The 15,728-nt window shown below is 39.8% G+C and overlaps 1 protein-coding gene across 1 annotated transcript in view; it reads right to left on the reverse strand.

The window, feature by feature from the left end:
* The window catches only part of TXNDC16 (thioredoxin domain containing 16), a 126,805-nt gene that overhangs the window by 102,343 nt on the left and 8,734 nt on the right, over positions 1–15,728 (reverse strand). Inside the window, exons 3-5 of the mRNA XM_089907707.1 lie at positions 15,513–15,595; positions 10,097–10,170; positions 9,202–9,276 (exon numbers count right to left, since the gene is read on the reverse strand). Of these exons, the coding sequence (XP_089763833.1) occupies positions 9,202–9,276; positions 10,097–10,170; positions 15,513–15,595 (232 nt within the window). The remainder of the gene's footprint in view (positions 1–9,201; positions 9,277–10,096; positions 10,171–15,512; positions 15,596–15,728) is intronic.

Here is a 15,728-nt window from a genome sequence, read left to right on the forward strand (position 1 = left end):
ATACATGTCACACACGATGCTATGCACTGGTAGAAGGACTTTGTATAAGGCGGCACAGTCTGGGGATATAACCATTACTACCAATTAACATAGAGCTGTGAGGAATTCAAATCCAAGGCAAGTAATTTTTTATTACAATTTCCCAGTATGTCACTATCAAACAGGAACCCACTTGATAATATTGTGTAGGAACAAATCTGATAGAGATAAAGGAAGGAGCAATAGCTCAAAACCTATTAGGAGGGGACCAGCTTGAGCACAGCTCAGGAGTTTTAAAGGAAGACACCTCCAAGAGGAGCTTTCCCCAGAAGTTCTACCCAAGCTCAAAACCCAGGCTCTGCAATAATGTGTTAAAAATAAAATATTAGCAGAAATTATGATAGTTGAAAATAATTACCATAATATTTGTAGTTCATATTATCGTCTGTAGTACATTAACTTAAAAGGAAAGAAATCTTCCACTTGACAAAATATTGTCACAGAATATCAATTAGCACACCTTAATAAAGAGTTATTGAGATTTCATTGTTTCTTACAGTACTGCATAGTCTTTCCTTTTTGTATCAATATCATTTGATGATTTCCAGGAGTCAACAATGACTAGGGGGGGAAATGGCCTTTCTTTGCAACTGCTGCCTCAAGGCAAATATTCCCAGCAACTGTCACAGCACGGACTTGCATGAACTCACTTCTATTAGTACTGTGTGTGCAACAGAACAGCAGGTAGATATTTGAATTTGGATTGCTTTTTTTCTTAATTGCAAAATGAGATTTCCTGCATTTATATAGAAAAAAGCGACTAACATTTGTAGAGCACTGGGTAAAACACAAAGCATATTTTCAGATGTATTACTTTATTTGATCTTCAAAAAACTCTAATGACAGTGCAATTTTTAACATTTAAGAGATGATGAAAACCAGCAATCAGAAAAGATAAACTGCTATGATCACACAACGGATAAATCCTCCATAAACCCTGACTTCTTCATATATCATTCCAAAGCACATTTGAGATTATAGTGCCTCAATCTTCTATACCTCTATCTGACTTGCCTCAGACTGGTTACATATGGTATTCTCAATCAACAAATAAAGATTGTTACTTTACTTTCTTTTTCTAAATATTACCCTTCTTAACCCAATCTAGAAGCTGGGAAGTGAAATTTTCCTCACAGTTACCAAACCACACAATTCCATCGGTTTTTTTGTTGGGTTTTTTGGGGGGGTTTTTTGCGGTACGCGGGCCTCTCACTGTTGTGGCCTCTCCCGTTGCGGAGCACAGGCTCAGGACGCGCAGGCTCAGCGGCCATGGCTCACAGGCCCAGCCGTTCCGCGGCACGAACCCGTGTCCCCTGCATCGGCAGGCGGACTCTCAACCACTGCGCCACCAGGGAAGCCCCATCGGCTTTGACTATGTATATTTTAGAAAACAGAGCTGAGAATTTGTAGACTATAAATCTATAATCTTACCTTTATTTTAAATTTTCTTTATTTTGCAAATTTTAACTCTTTTGTAGGACTCCTAACACAAGAAGTATACAAAAAGTTAAAGAGTGAAAAGTCCACCTCCAACTCCTTCCCCCCATCCCAGCTTCCGCATTCCCTTCCCGTAAACCAATAATCACGTTCTTGTGAAACTTTGAAATATTTATACCAAATACATATATGCCATAAATAAATATTTATATATGTCTCTGTTAGAAAACTATCCCTCCTAGATTTCTCAGTGTTCCTACACAGTCCATGTCTCCTGAAGATGAAAATTGGCAGTACACAAAGATGGAAAACATCTCTTCACGTTCTAATCTTGTTTCCTTTTCTCTGGAGCCACCTGGTCCCATTCAAAGGTAATAAAACCTTCCTTATCTTCCCTGGAGCTAAATGCTTATATTTAGGGGTAGAGACCTTTTTCTCCTGCCCCAAGCAATTTGTTTAAATTCCAGAGAAAAAGATAAGCACTCTATCTCCAGAAGGAAAAAGCAGATTTGCCAGCTCCTATGTAAACTCAGAGATTCATAATTTAAGTTCTCCTTCTCCAAACCTTGCTGTAAGTACAGATTTAAGCGTATGGCTCTCACCTTGTAGCTCTGTGGAGAACTGGGTACGGCAAATCCAGTACTACCATGTTACTGTGATTGCTGTTACCGCTGTGTCTGATTTCTGATTCAGAGGCTTGGTGTTTCCGCAAGTATTATGCAAGGAGGGTAACATCGAAGACCCTTCAGAGTTTTAGACTTAACACTCCCTGTCTTACACACACAGAACAATGCTATGCTCTAAACACTTGGTTTATTTCATTAATATATCCTGAAAAATCAATGTGTTAAAAATGTTAGTAGACCATTTAGTCAGAATATTTTTAATCAATGATGTTTTAGGAATATTTTAAATGTCCTCCAAAAATACACTACTTAATTGGCCATGATGGTTCAAAAATATACAATTCCGTAAATATTTAGTATAGGGTTACCCTAAGTTTACACTTGTTATTCTAGTCTTAGATTTTACTAACTTAATTCTTCCCCAATTGCAATTTTTCTATATTCTGAGACTAAGAAATTGTCTAAAACCTTGATCTTTTCTGTTTACAAAGAAGCAAAGTTCAAGTGTAACTGTGGATCACTGATCACATAAAAATTTCCGTGTGTATGTATTAGAAGATAATGGAAGAAAAATCCCATTTACAATAGAAACAAAAGATATAAAATACCCAGTAATAAATTTCAGTGTCCAAGCATATATGAAGAAAGCATTAAAACACTACTAGAGAACACAAAAGAAAACTTGAATAAATGGAAAGACATCTGGTTCTGGGATGGGAAGATTCATTCTAAAGATGTCAAGTGTCCCTAAAATATCTTTTAAATTTAATGCCAGTAGGATTTCGTCAGGGAGAGGAAGAAACCAGACAAGCTAATTTTAAATGTCACATGTAAACAGAACAAAAATGCAATTCTAGAAACAGAAACATGAAGGGGCCTGGACCTTTCAGATATTACAATACATTATAAAGCCTCAGTAATTAAAGCAACAGTACTAGTAAAAAAAAAAAAAAAATAGACAGATTAATGAAACAGAAAGTCCAAAGTAGACCCCAATATATATGAGCGTTTAGTATAAAAAAATCACACCTTGAAAACTGAGATTAATTTCAGTTGTGTTGGAACAATTATTTAGCCACCTGACTAATATATTGCTCATACTGTTTACCTAGTTAAATTCCATACAAAGCAAAGATTTAAATGTTAAATTGAACAGTTAAAACATTGAGAAGAAATACACCTACATAAATAGAGTCTGATCTTTGACAAAAGAGCAAAAGCAGTTTAATGGAGAAAGGCTCCTCTTTTCAAAAAAGGGGCTAAAACAACTGGACATTCACATGCAAATAAGTGAATCGAGACACTGACTTTACACCTTTCATAAAAATTAACTCAAAATGGATTATAGACCTAAATGTAAAACACAGAAGAAAATCTTGGTGACCTTGGATTTGGCAATGAATTTTTAGACACAACACCAAAAGCATGATCCATGAAAGAAAAAAAATTGTAAAGTTGGATTTTATTATTATTAAAAACTTCTGCTCTGCAAAAGACACCGTTAAGAGAATGAAGAAACAAGCCACAGACTGGGAGAAAATATTTGCAAAACATATAGCTGATAAAGGACTTGTATCCAAAATATATAGAAGAACTCTTAAACTCAACGAGACAAAAAAAAAAAAAAACATTTAAAATATGGGCAAAAGATCTGAGCGGGTACCCCACCAAAGAAAATATAGAAACAGCAAATAAGCATACTAAAAGATGCTCAATATCCTTTGTCCTTAGGAAGCTGTAAATTAAGACAATAAGATACCACTACACACCTATTAGAATAGCTACAGTTAAAAAAAAAAATTAACAATAACAAATGTTGGCAAGAATGTAGAGCAACAGGAACTCATTCAATGTAGGTGGTAATGCAAAATGATACAGCCACTTTGGAAGACAGTTTAGCAGTTTTTTACAAAGCTAAACATAGTCTTACCATATGATCCAGAAATCACACCCCTAAGTATTTGCCCATATGAGTTGAAAAACTACATCAATACAAAAAAACCTACGCATGAACCTTATAGTAACTTTAATCATAATTGCCAAAACTTGGAAGCAACCAAGATGTCCTTCAATAGGTGAATAGATAAACAGTGATACATCCATACAATGGAATATTATTCAGCAATAAAAAGAAATGAGCTATCAAACCATGAAAAGACATGGAGGAACCTTAAAAACATATTGCTAATTAGAGGCAGCAGCCAATCTGAAAAGGCTACATGCTATATGATTCTGAAAACGAGACCCCACTAAAACCAAGTCCCCCTGCCAAGGTGATGATTAAGCTCTCTCTCCAAAACTTTATTCCCTTTCTTGTCCCCTCTGACCTCAATCCTGTGCTAACTGAACAGTAATCAACCAGAGTCAGATGACTAAAACTGCTATTGTCGACAACATTTAGTGCATTAATGTACTAAAATTGCTGTGGCTGATAACTTATTGTTAATGTACAGACACAAGTTGCCTCTCCAGGGCAGGATGAGCTAACACACCCCCCCAGGGTCATGGACCACCAGACCAAATGCTAGTAAACCATAGGTATCCTGACTCCTGAAACTACAATTAGGAAATGTCACAGAAATGTCACTAGACAATGATTAATCCCAGCTCCTTTGTTCTTTCCCTTTAAAAACCCCCTAACTCAAAGACCAAGTTGGAGTGGATCTGAGTCACCCACTCTCTTGCTTGGCACCCTGCAGTAAACCCTTACTTTGCTGCCCTTACTTTGCTGCAAACACCTGCTGTCAGAGTTTGGCTTTCTGTGAAACTGACACACGAGCTCTTTTTCTGGGTTACAATTCCAACTATATGACACTCAAAAAAGGCAAAACTATAGAGACAGTGAAAAGATCAGTGGTTGGGGAGTGGAAGGGAAGGATGAATAGGTGGAGCACAGGGTATTTTCAGGGCAGTGAAACTATTCTGTTTGATACTATAATGGTGGATACATGTCATTATACATTTGTCAAAACTCACAGAACTGTACAACACAGAGTGAACCCTAACATAAACTATGCACTTCGGTTAATAATAATGTGTGAGTATTGATTCATCAATTGTAACAAATGTACCACACCAATGCAAAATGTTAACAGAGGAAACAGTACAGAGGAGAAAGGAGGAATTCTCTGTACTATCTGTTCAATTTTATGTAATCCTAAAACTGCTCTGTAAAACAGTCTTAATTTCTTTAAGTGAATTCCTTTGTAACAAGAGTATAAGGGAGACCTTGGTACAACTTAAAATCCAGAAGTCAAAAGAGAAAAGATAAATTTGACCTGATGATATTTAAAAGAACAAAATAGGGAAATTCCAAAGATAAACGACAAACAGGAAAATGTACAATTTGTTTCTCCTTTATATAAGGAGAGCACCTAGAAATTAATAAGAATAAAAGTTCAAAACATGATAGAGGACTTCCCTCGTGGCTCAGTGGTTAAGAATCTGCCTGCCAATGCAGGGGACATGGGTTTGAGCCCTGGTCCAGGAAGATCCCACGTGCTGCGGAGCAACTAAGCCCATGCGCCACAACTACTGAGCCTGTGCTCTAGAGCCTGTGAGCCACAACTACTGAAGCCCAAGTGCCACAACTACTGAAGCCCGCGTGCCTAGAGTCCGTGCTCTGCAACAAGAGAAGCCACCGCAACGAGAAGCCCCCGCTCCCCACAACTAGAGAAAGCCCGCACACAGCAACGAAGACCCAACATAGCCATAAATAAATAAAAGAAATAACCAGCTCTAGGACAAAATCACCCTTTAAAAAAAAAGTGATAGAAAAGTGGGCAAAAGATATCAAGCAACAGTTCAGTTCCATTTCTAGGAATAGTATACAACTGAAAAGAGTACAAGGGAGGAACTGCTTGCCAGGAACTGGGTATTTCAAACTGATGCTTTTAGCACAAAGAAGTAGGGTGACGGCTTGAGAGGCATTTTTTTCCTCGTGGCAATTTGCAAGGTACAGCTATGATATGGCATACTATTTAGCAGAGTTCTTCAAGATTCTAAATATCATTACTGAAAATTTTTGTAAAATACTGTATTCCACAAGTCAGTTTTCTTACATTTGAAACAAAAATGAGGGCATTGCCTCTTTGGAATTCTACCTCCTTGACATTTGTGTTTTCCTGCTCAGTTTCTTCTTCCTTTATATGTTGGTGTTATCCTAGGATGCTCCTTAGATGACCTACATGTTGACAACACTCCCCAGGGGCGCAAATTCCTACAGATGCCTACTCAAGACTCAGGTAAGATGGGCATCCGACTTGTTAAAGTAGACTCATTTTCTCCTGTAAATTTGCTCTTCATCCTTGCCTACTTCAGATGGTGATCAGATCAGATTTGGGGTAGAGTGAGATGGGAAGGAAGGAAAAGAAGAGATCAGGGATTAATCAAATTAATCATTACCAAGCCCGGTTAATTTCACCTCCTAAGCATTAAAAAGAAAACCCCCTCTTTGCTATCTTTACTTCCCTAGATTGCACAACGGCCACACAATGGTGTCTACATGTGCTTGGATCCCACAAATTTGTCTCTCACCCACCAAAAAGAGCCCTCAGGTGCTAATCTGATCACATCACTTATCTGCCTACAACCCTGCAGTTGAGCAATCAGGTGTTGAAGTGGTCACTTAGGACAGAGAGCCAAACTAAAAGTAACAACCAAGCCTTTATTCACTAACTGCGACAGTGCAAGCAAGAGGCAAAAAGAGAGGCACAGGCCCCACAATGTTCCATTCCCATCCCCCGCCACTGAACAGCTCCAGGCCAGGGCCAGTGGGCGTGGGAATCATCTCATTCCAAGGAGCTGCGAAGAGAAGGCTCCTGCCTCTTTATGGACCGGTGGAATGGTGGGGGGGACAGAGCAGGTGAAGGGCGAGGAGAAGAAAAGTACAGAGCTAAAGCAGAGAAAGCATTTAGCCAAAGACCTGTGATAAGGAAGTTTTGGCAAAGCACCTGGAAGGTGCCTCAGGCCACGTCCCTGATAATGAGGCCCCAAATGGAGACACCTGGGGCTAAAGGCCAGTCTGGCCAGAAGGATGGGAGAGGGAGGGGTCCGAAGGATTGGGAAGGGGAGGGGTCTGAGTCCTGGACCTCAATTTTCTCTAGAAAACTGCAATGCTCTGGCTGTGCACCAGTCTGGTGTGGGAGAGCACCTTCCCCCTATGAGGCCTGCCGGGCAAAGCTTGTAATTGCCTGTGGTTGGGTCTGAAAGATCACACAAGGATTCTGGCCCAGAGCTGGCCTCCTCACCCTTCAGGGGCTACCCCAAAGCCTAAACTTCTTCACATGGTAAACAAAGATCCCTTCCTCTGATCCCATGCCAACTTCTCTGCTCTCACCTCCTGCTTCGCATTTCAGACTCCAGTAAAAACTACCCTCTCCAAACTGTCCTAACCTCCCTGCCTGGGCTCACAGTTTCCCCTGCTTCTTCCACCTTCCATTTCTTCACCGGGCAAACCCCCGCTTATCCTTTAAGACTCATCCCAAGTGCCACCTCCTTCAGGAAGGCTTCTTAACAAACATCCACCCTCATTCTAGACACAAGGAACTATTCACTACCCTGTGGACATATGCAGACGTACTTCTACTATTTTACTTCCTACATATTTTCTGTTTACATATCTGTCTCTGCAACAAAACATTAAATTCTTAGAGAACAGAGCCACATCTTACGCTGTCTTGCATCTCCAGTGCCTTACAAGTGTCTGGCACATAGCAGGAACGTGGGGAATACTCTATTTGTGGAATTAGTGTTCTATAAATCAGCATTAGTACAGCACAAGGAACAGGACACCATGGCAGGACTGAATGACACAAGCCCCACAGGATACCCAGTTCAGGTAACAGCATCCTCTCCACATCTAAGGCCCAGTTGTTTCGAAACCACCTTGTCATCAGGTTGCCCAGCGTGGACCTGCCGCTCCAGGATTTGCTGTCAGACTTGTCAAAGACAACCTTAGTCTCCCCTCCCCCATCCCTTAAAGAATCTTCTTTCTCTGATTCTTCACCCTTGTTTCTGGGTCAAAGACAGTCATTGGGTATCCATTGTAAAAAGCATAAACAAGTAAGCTTCCTGAGAACAAATATATCTAGGACTTGGACTTTTTTCTAAGCTTTTCATGACCCCCACTCTCAAGATAGCCACCCCTTCTCTATCCCAGGAAAGGGCTTCCAAGGCAGCCCAACAGGTCTTTGGAATTCCTTCTTCAAAAGGCCGATTTCATGCCTTACAACTGGCTGCTCAGGGTCCATGGTTGGCCGGGATTTCTAAAGACTGTTATTAATATATTATTAGTACTGGAACATGTGATAACCACAACTTGTCACCTATCAAGTTTAGAGTTTCCTGTAACTTAACTTTCACACCATTTTTGCGAGAATCAGGTAGAAGAAGAGGAGGAAGATGGGAGCCACACAGAAAACAGAGATAGTCAAGGTCAGCAAAGGTCTCAGCAAACATTAAATTGGAAAAGTCCCTGTAAACTCGTGTCCTGAAAAAGTCGTAGCTTCTAGCTCTGTTACCAAAGATACTACTACTTCATTTGAGGAGAGACTGCAGGAGTGGACCCCAGGTAGGGCTGAATCCCAGGCCTAAAGATTCCATGCCAGGCAAGTTAAATTAGATTCATTCTCTCTCAATAAACATTCAGCACGTGCTGGGAACACCTGAAATGTTTCTGCACGTACTGAGCAGGAACGGAGCTACAGACTCCGGAAAAAAAAAAAAAAAAATCAGGCTGGGGTGAAAAGGAGGCTAGACACTTCAAAAACCCTAGTGAGAATAGCAAAGATGAGCTTCTGTCCTGGTAACATCCTCACTCCACAGACAGAATCAAAGGCAAGAGCGATAGTATGAGCCAGGTGGCCGTGTTGTGCCACCTCCTACTTTTATACAGAATATCTCCATGTTTCTGTATCCTCTGCCATTCAAGACATTTTAGATCCTCTGTGTGGGAAGATAGACCAGCAATATGTGTGAAACTGATGCTTACAAGTATAATGCTAAGACCCTAAAATATTGTAATGGACTGTGGTTGTCTAAAATGAAATCAACAGATAAATAACAAGTGAGTAAGTAAATGGGTATCCCCTGTACTTACAAGAGAACATGAGCAACGATGGCATCCACATCGAACAAGGTATCGGTTGGGAATTCTCTGAGTAATATGTGACCCCTGAAAAAGTTTTAAAAAGCATTACAGAAATATTTCCTTAGCATTCAATTCACTTGTCTCTAACACACTAGGCTGGAAGCTCTGGCAGTTCTCGGAGCCTGTGTCTTATCCACTAGCCGATATTCCTACCAGAGTGCTGGCCATGATACACACTCCAATATTTACTGAACACACAGGCATAGATACACTGACTTTGAAAAGCTTAGGCCCTGGGCCTGGCAAAAAGACTGGGAAGCAACAGGAGTCCCAACCAGGCTTCCTCCCAGCACACACAGATTCCCCAGATGGGCTGGGAAGGAGACAAGCAGGAGACAGAAAGAAGGGTCCTCAGCAGTAGGTCCCTGAGGAGACAGGATCTCTCCCCACTTCCTAGGCCAAATCCCAAGAGTGTGAGGAAAGGATTTTGAGAAAACTCAGATTAGCAGACCCAAGTAATGGAGGAATCCATAACCTGGACATCTGCAGATCCCTCAAAAATAAAGTACATTTATTTCCCACCCGAATATGGACCTGACATACCTACTTAGAACACTAAATCTGCTAAGTGCTTACTTACCAGGCCTTTGCCGTCAGAGCTTACGTAAGATTCTCATATAATATCCAAAACAATCCTGTGAGGTAGGTATTAATCTCCTCAATTTACTGATTAGGAAGCAAAGTGGAGGTAACAAATCTATTAGTTAGACTTCTTGCTAAGCTTCATATGACCCCTACTACATACACCTTTATTCTGGCCTAGTGATATTTTGTATACTTGAATATTCTAGAAGTATAGCTTTATGTTTGTCCATCTGAGCCAAAAAAACTAAAAATAGTTTACCTGAATAAATATGCTTTCATCAAATTCTTTTCGCTTCCACAGTATCTCGATGTTTCTTCTGTGACGCAATTAACCTTTAAAAGATTATATTTAACGTTTAGAGTACATATCAAAAGGTCAAGTTTCTTGGTTAGGGAAACAGAAAGGAAAATTAAACATTACAGTTTGTCTCCAGATCAAATTTCTTTTTTACTTTTCTTTCTGATTTGTATGCTATAATTGCTCACTTATTCAAGTGCTTGAGGTAACCCAGAGAAAGGAACTGTTCCTACACCTAAGAGTTATATTTAATTATACCTAAGATTTAATTCAATCTGATGAAGGAAGTAGAAGGTAACGAGGTAGGAAAGGAAGGAAACAATTAAGGCAGGACAAGAAAATCATGAGCAAAAGCCAGGAAGCACAGAAGTGGTGCTAAGTTGGGACCACGAAAGCATCTCAGTAGCTGGAGCACAGGTATGGCAGATACTGCTGGCTCCTAACCCCAAATCCATCCTACCCTTTTGCGTCACTAACAGAATTTCACTAAAAACAAGTGCCCCATTAAAAGACTTTTCCAGACTCCCCCAACAGCTAAGGCTGGCTAAATGATGTTAGGAGAAGTCACTGGTTTGGGATGCCTAGAAGGATCTTAAAAGGGGGTTGAGTGATAGATACTCTTGCTCTTCCCACTTCTTCCTGACAAAAAAAAACCTGACAAGATAGGTAGGCACCAGCTGTCATCATGGACCATAAGGCATCTTTAAAGAAGAAACCTTTGCTAAGGATGGTGCAACAGAAAGAATGAACCTGAGTCCCTGATGATGTCAGAGAAGCCACAACAGCCCTTGATAGCTTACAATCAGGACTCTATGTGAAAAACATAAGGCCAATCCTGGCAGCAACATGGAGATACGATGGAAGACATGAGAGCACAAAGGCAAGGAAGCCAGTTAATAGAGTATCCCATCAGTACAGGTCAGGGATGACTGGGACCTGTAGTAAAGCAGAAAAGGACAGAAGAGATTCAAGCGACTTTCCCCAAATACAGTAAGTAAAACCAGGGAGAAGACTGAGCGTGTAATATGCAACATGGGATAGATGGGGGAAGGCAAGTGATAAAGAGGATGAAGAGGTTTTTAGATGGGGCAAGTGGGTAGCCACCGACATAACTTACCAAAACTAAGTCTGGAAGAAGAACAGTTAGTATTTTGTTTTGGATTTTGTTAAGTTAGGGTTTTTTTGGGTTTTTTTAGATGAGGCTTTTTTGTTTTTGCTGTTCAAGTTAATTTTAACAGAGTTTGAGGAAGCAGAGTGACAAGTGGGAAAGCTACATTTGTTTTATAGAAAAAAGCTACTAAAAGAGAACCGATCCTCAAAAAAGATATGAGGAATAGAGAATTCGAATTAAAAGAGTACGGTCATAACCAAAAACAGTGAATTTTAGTGTATGTAGTTTTTTTTTTTTAATTTTTAGAAGTCAGAGCATAGGGGATGGTTGGTATTATGACGACAGATTTATCCATTCATCCGCTCAACACACATTTGAACACCTACCATATGTTAGTCACTGTTCTCGTCACTAGGAGTACAGTTAAGTTCCAAATTAAAATGTTTATCTTTAGAACTTACATTCTAAAAGTAGAGACGGACCATTAAAAAAAGCAAACTAATTAGTATGCAATGTTAAGGGCTATAAAGAAAAAAGCACTATTAAAGGGATAGTACATGACCGAACATTTTAGGTAAGTCATCAAAGAAGACTTCTCTGAGGAGATGACATTTGCACAAAGAACCGAAGTAATGGAGTGATGCATACAAATATACAAATATGTGGAAGAGATGAGTTCTAAGCAGAGGAGAAAATACCTGCAAAGGCCTTACGGAAATACACACCTAGAATGTCCAAGTAAGAGAAAGATGACTAGCATGTGTCAGGAACAAGCTGAGCAAGGTGGAAGAACAGAAAATGAGATTAGAGGAATTAAATGTCCAAAGAGGAGTTCCCATGTTAGTATAACTGTAATGGGAAGCCTTTCTGAGAGAGCAGCAATGTGATCTGACTTACATGTGGAGAAGGCTTCAGTGAGACAAGAGTGAAAGGAGAAAGGCCAAATAGGCTTGTGGTTTCCCAGAGGAGAAGTGAGGACAGTTTAGACAAGGGCAGGGGGGTAAAAGTGAAGGTACAGGAAGTGGTCAGATGTGAAAAGTTTTGATAGCAGAGCTTGAAGGACTTAATGATGGATTGGTTATGACAGAAAGGATGACAAAGGTTTTTTGTTTTAAAATCTACATTGATACAGTAATATAGTCATACCAGCTTTCTTTTGGTTATTATTTGCATGATATATATTTTTTTTCCTTCATTTGCTTTAAGGATTTCTAAAGCCTTTATCTTAAGATGCATTTCTAAATAGCTTACAATTAGGTTTGGTTATTGTTCCCAGCCTGACAATCTTTTTCTTAACTGGAACACTTAGTCCATTTATATTTTAGTGTTTTCTTCATCTATGTCTGCCTCCTGAAATCTTAACTTTTGAAGACAATCTCAAAATGCTATTTTTTGTGAAGTCTTTCCCAATACCATAATATGACCTTCCACCTTGATGATCATGTAAGATTTCTTTCTTTTAAACCTCTACAGCATTTTATTTGTATCTCTTATTATAATGACCAAGTTCTGCTAGTTATTAAAATGGTCTATGGGAATTCCCTGGCGGTCCCGTGGTTGGGACTCCTCACTTTCACTGCCAAGGGCCCAGGTTCAACCCCTGGTTGGGGAACTAAGATTCTTACAACCTGCACAGCGCGGCCAAAAAAGAAAAAAGTCTGTGAATGTGTTTTATCGCCCCATTTTGGATATATACTCTCCAAAGAAAGAGACTGGGGTCTTAGCCATTTTGCTATCCAATAAAAGACTAAATATAGCAAGCTCATTTCAATCTCATAAACAGTACTGAGTATCTACTATGCACCAGGGACTGAGCTAGGTACTCAATATAGGTCTATCTCTTTCACCCAGTCTCCTTTCCACATAGCTTAAGAGTCTTCAACTGTAAAAGCTTTACAAACTGTTAGTTCATAAAGGTAACCCCTGGGCATGAAACTTAATATTCTACTCTAGTTACTAGACACACAGTTACTAGTTACTAGTTTATTAGTTACTAGATAACAGCATGATTATCCTTTTTGAGTATCGTACCAACCTAGCATTTTGTTTCTAAATTTCAATTTTGATTTTTATTCAAAGCTCCTTAAAGATGAGTGCCATTATCATTCCAGAGTATAAACAGTGGTTCAAAGTTAACTGAGACCTCTATACAAAACAGAAATGACATTAAAAAAGAGGTTTTTGAGGTATATAAACATGATATAATAAGAAATATATATTTGGTCTTTGCCCCTTGTTCCTAACACAGAGCTCCTAAAACCCTGTAATTTCCTGCATGATAGAGTGCCAGGAGTATCTTTTCTTCTAATATTTGGTCTTTAACCCGAAATATAAGAGCTTCTGAAACCCTTGGAATCTCTGGGAGTGATAAGAGTGTCTGTTTGCATGCTAATGAGATGACTGGTGGCTGGGGGCCCCTAGACAGCTTCAAGATGGGGGCTGGTTACCAGCAAGACAAGGGAAAGATCAGAGGGTGGGAACTTTCAGCCCCACCTCCCCACCTTAGGGCTGGAGATGGAGTTAATCAGCAATGGCCAATGATTTGACCAATCATGCCTACATAACAACCTCCATAAAAACCCTAAACTACAGGGTGTGGAGAGCGTCCAGTGAACACATCCAAGTACAGGAGGATGACACAGCCCAAACCACACGGGGATAGAAGCTCCTGGACTTGAGACTCTTCCAGATGTTGCCCCGCACATCTCTTCCATTTGGCTGTTCCTGACATATCCTTTATAAGAAGTCAGTAATAGTAAGTAAGGTCTTTCCCTGAGTTCTGTGAGACATTATGGGCAATTATGGAACCTGAGGAGGGGGTTGTGAGAACCGCCATTTGGAGCCAAGTCCTACAGAAGTCGTAGGGAGCCTGGGGACCCACTCACTCCTTGTGACTGACATCTGAAGTGAGGGTCATCTCATAGGACTGGGCCCTTAACCTGTGGGGTCTGTGCTAACTCTGGGTTGTTAGTGTCAGAACTGCTTCATATGAAAAACACACATCTAGTGTCAGAACTGTTCTGTGGTGAGACTGAACAGTTTCCCTTTAAAAGTCACAGTTAACTTTTCTATGCTTCCTGCCCTGGGAACTCTAGCTTCAGGGACCAAGAGGGACAGTAGCCATCTCTCAAAGGAGGAAGGCTAATGAACTAAGAAAGAATAAATGTACATAGAAAGTCAGGGAGACACTAATCTGAAAGAATTTAATAATCACTGGGTTACTAATCATTCCGTTTTCTGAGGTACAAATTCTCAGTTTAAACTAAATGAAAGGCTCCTGTAGCTATCTAAACCATGATGCATGTGGAAATTTTCCATAATACTCCATGGCAAGTTCAAACACTTTTTGAGAAAAAATTTAAGTATGTAATTTCAAATTAGGTTGTTTTGCACAGGCTCCGGACGCACAGGCTCAGCGGCCATGTCTCACGGGCCCAGCCGCTCGGTGGCATGTGGGATCTTCCTGGACCGAGGCACGAACCCATGTCCCCTGCGTTGGCAAGCGGACTCTCAACCACTGCGCCACCAGGGAAGTCCCAAATTAGGTTTTTTTAACTTTTTTCTAAAAATAAATATGAGAACCCACAACATAAGCAATTATAAAGACTTAGAAGAATAGGAAAGAAAAAAAAAAACACTTGAATTACTTCAATTTTGGTACCTCAGTTTGTGTTAATAGAAAAATTTTAATAGCTAAATTATGGACATTTATTATGATATATTTGTCAGGCAAAAAGAAAAAAAAACTTAAGGGCTTCCCCGGTGGCGCAGTGGTTGAGAGTCTGCCTGCCGATGCAGGAGACACGGGTTTGTGCCCCGTTCCGGGAAGATCCCACATGCCGCGGAGCGGCTGGGCCCGTGAGCCATGGCCACTGAGCCTGCGCGTCCGGAGCCTGTGCTCCGCAACGGGAGAGGCCACAACAGTGAGAGGCCCGCGTACCACAAAAAAAAAAAAAAAAAAAAAAAAAACTTAAATAGAAGATTGAAAAAATAAATGACACCATAGCCCCAATAGAATGGTTTACAAAATAAAGTTCTAAGCTCCAGAATTTTAAGTAGCTTTTTTTCCCCTGTATTTATAATTTATACAATAATCTGGAATTATCTATACTCCTGTTTATTCTTATGAAAAACAAGGTAGAAAAAATATTTTTCCAGTTTGGAAAAAGATGTGAAACAACGTAGTATTTTTAGATACTCAGTCTTAGGTCACACAGTTGTAAAATGTTTGCCACTAGTAATTTATTAACATAAATATCTTTCTACCTTTGTGACTGAAATTCCATAGTCCTGGAGAGGTTTATCAGCCTCATTCAGTTCTTCAAGAAATACAGAGGTACTTGGAAAATCTAAAATAAGAAATGTTTTATGAATGTTTTATGACTTGCCCCTTAGGAAAGATGAATTTTTAAAATTAAAGCCCAAAGCTGCAAACTGAAAAAGAAATATATTAGTTTGCCCAACTAGTATGCAACAACAAAT

The sequence above is a fragment of the Delphinapterus leucas genome, chromosome 2 (assembly GCF_059928025.1).
Source record: "Delphinapterus leucas isolate spDelLeu-1000000601 "Yukka" chromosome 2, BTC_Dleu_Yukka2, whole genome shotgun sequence".
Lineage (NCBI taxonomy): Eukaryota > Metazoa > Chordata > Mammalia > Artiodactyla > Monodontidae > Delphinapterus > Delphinapterus leucas.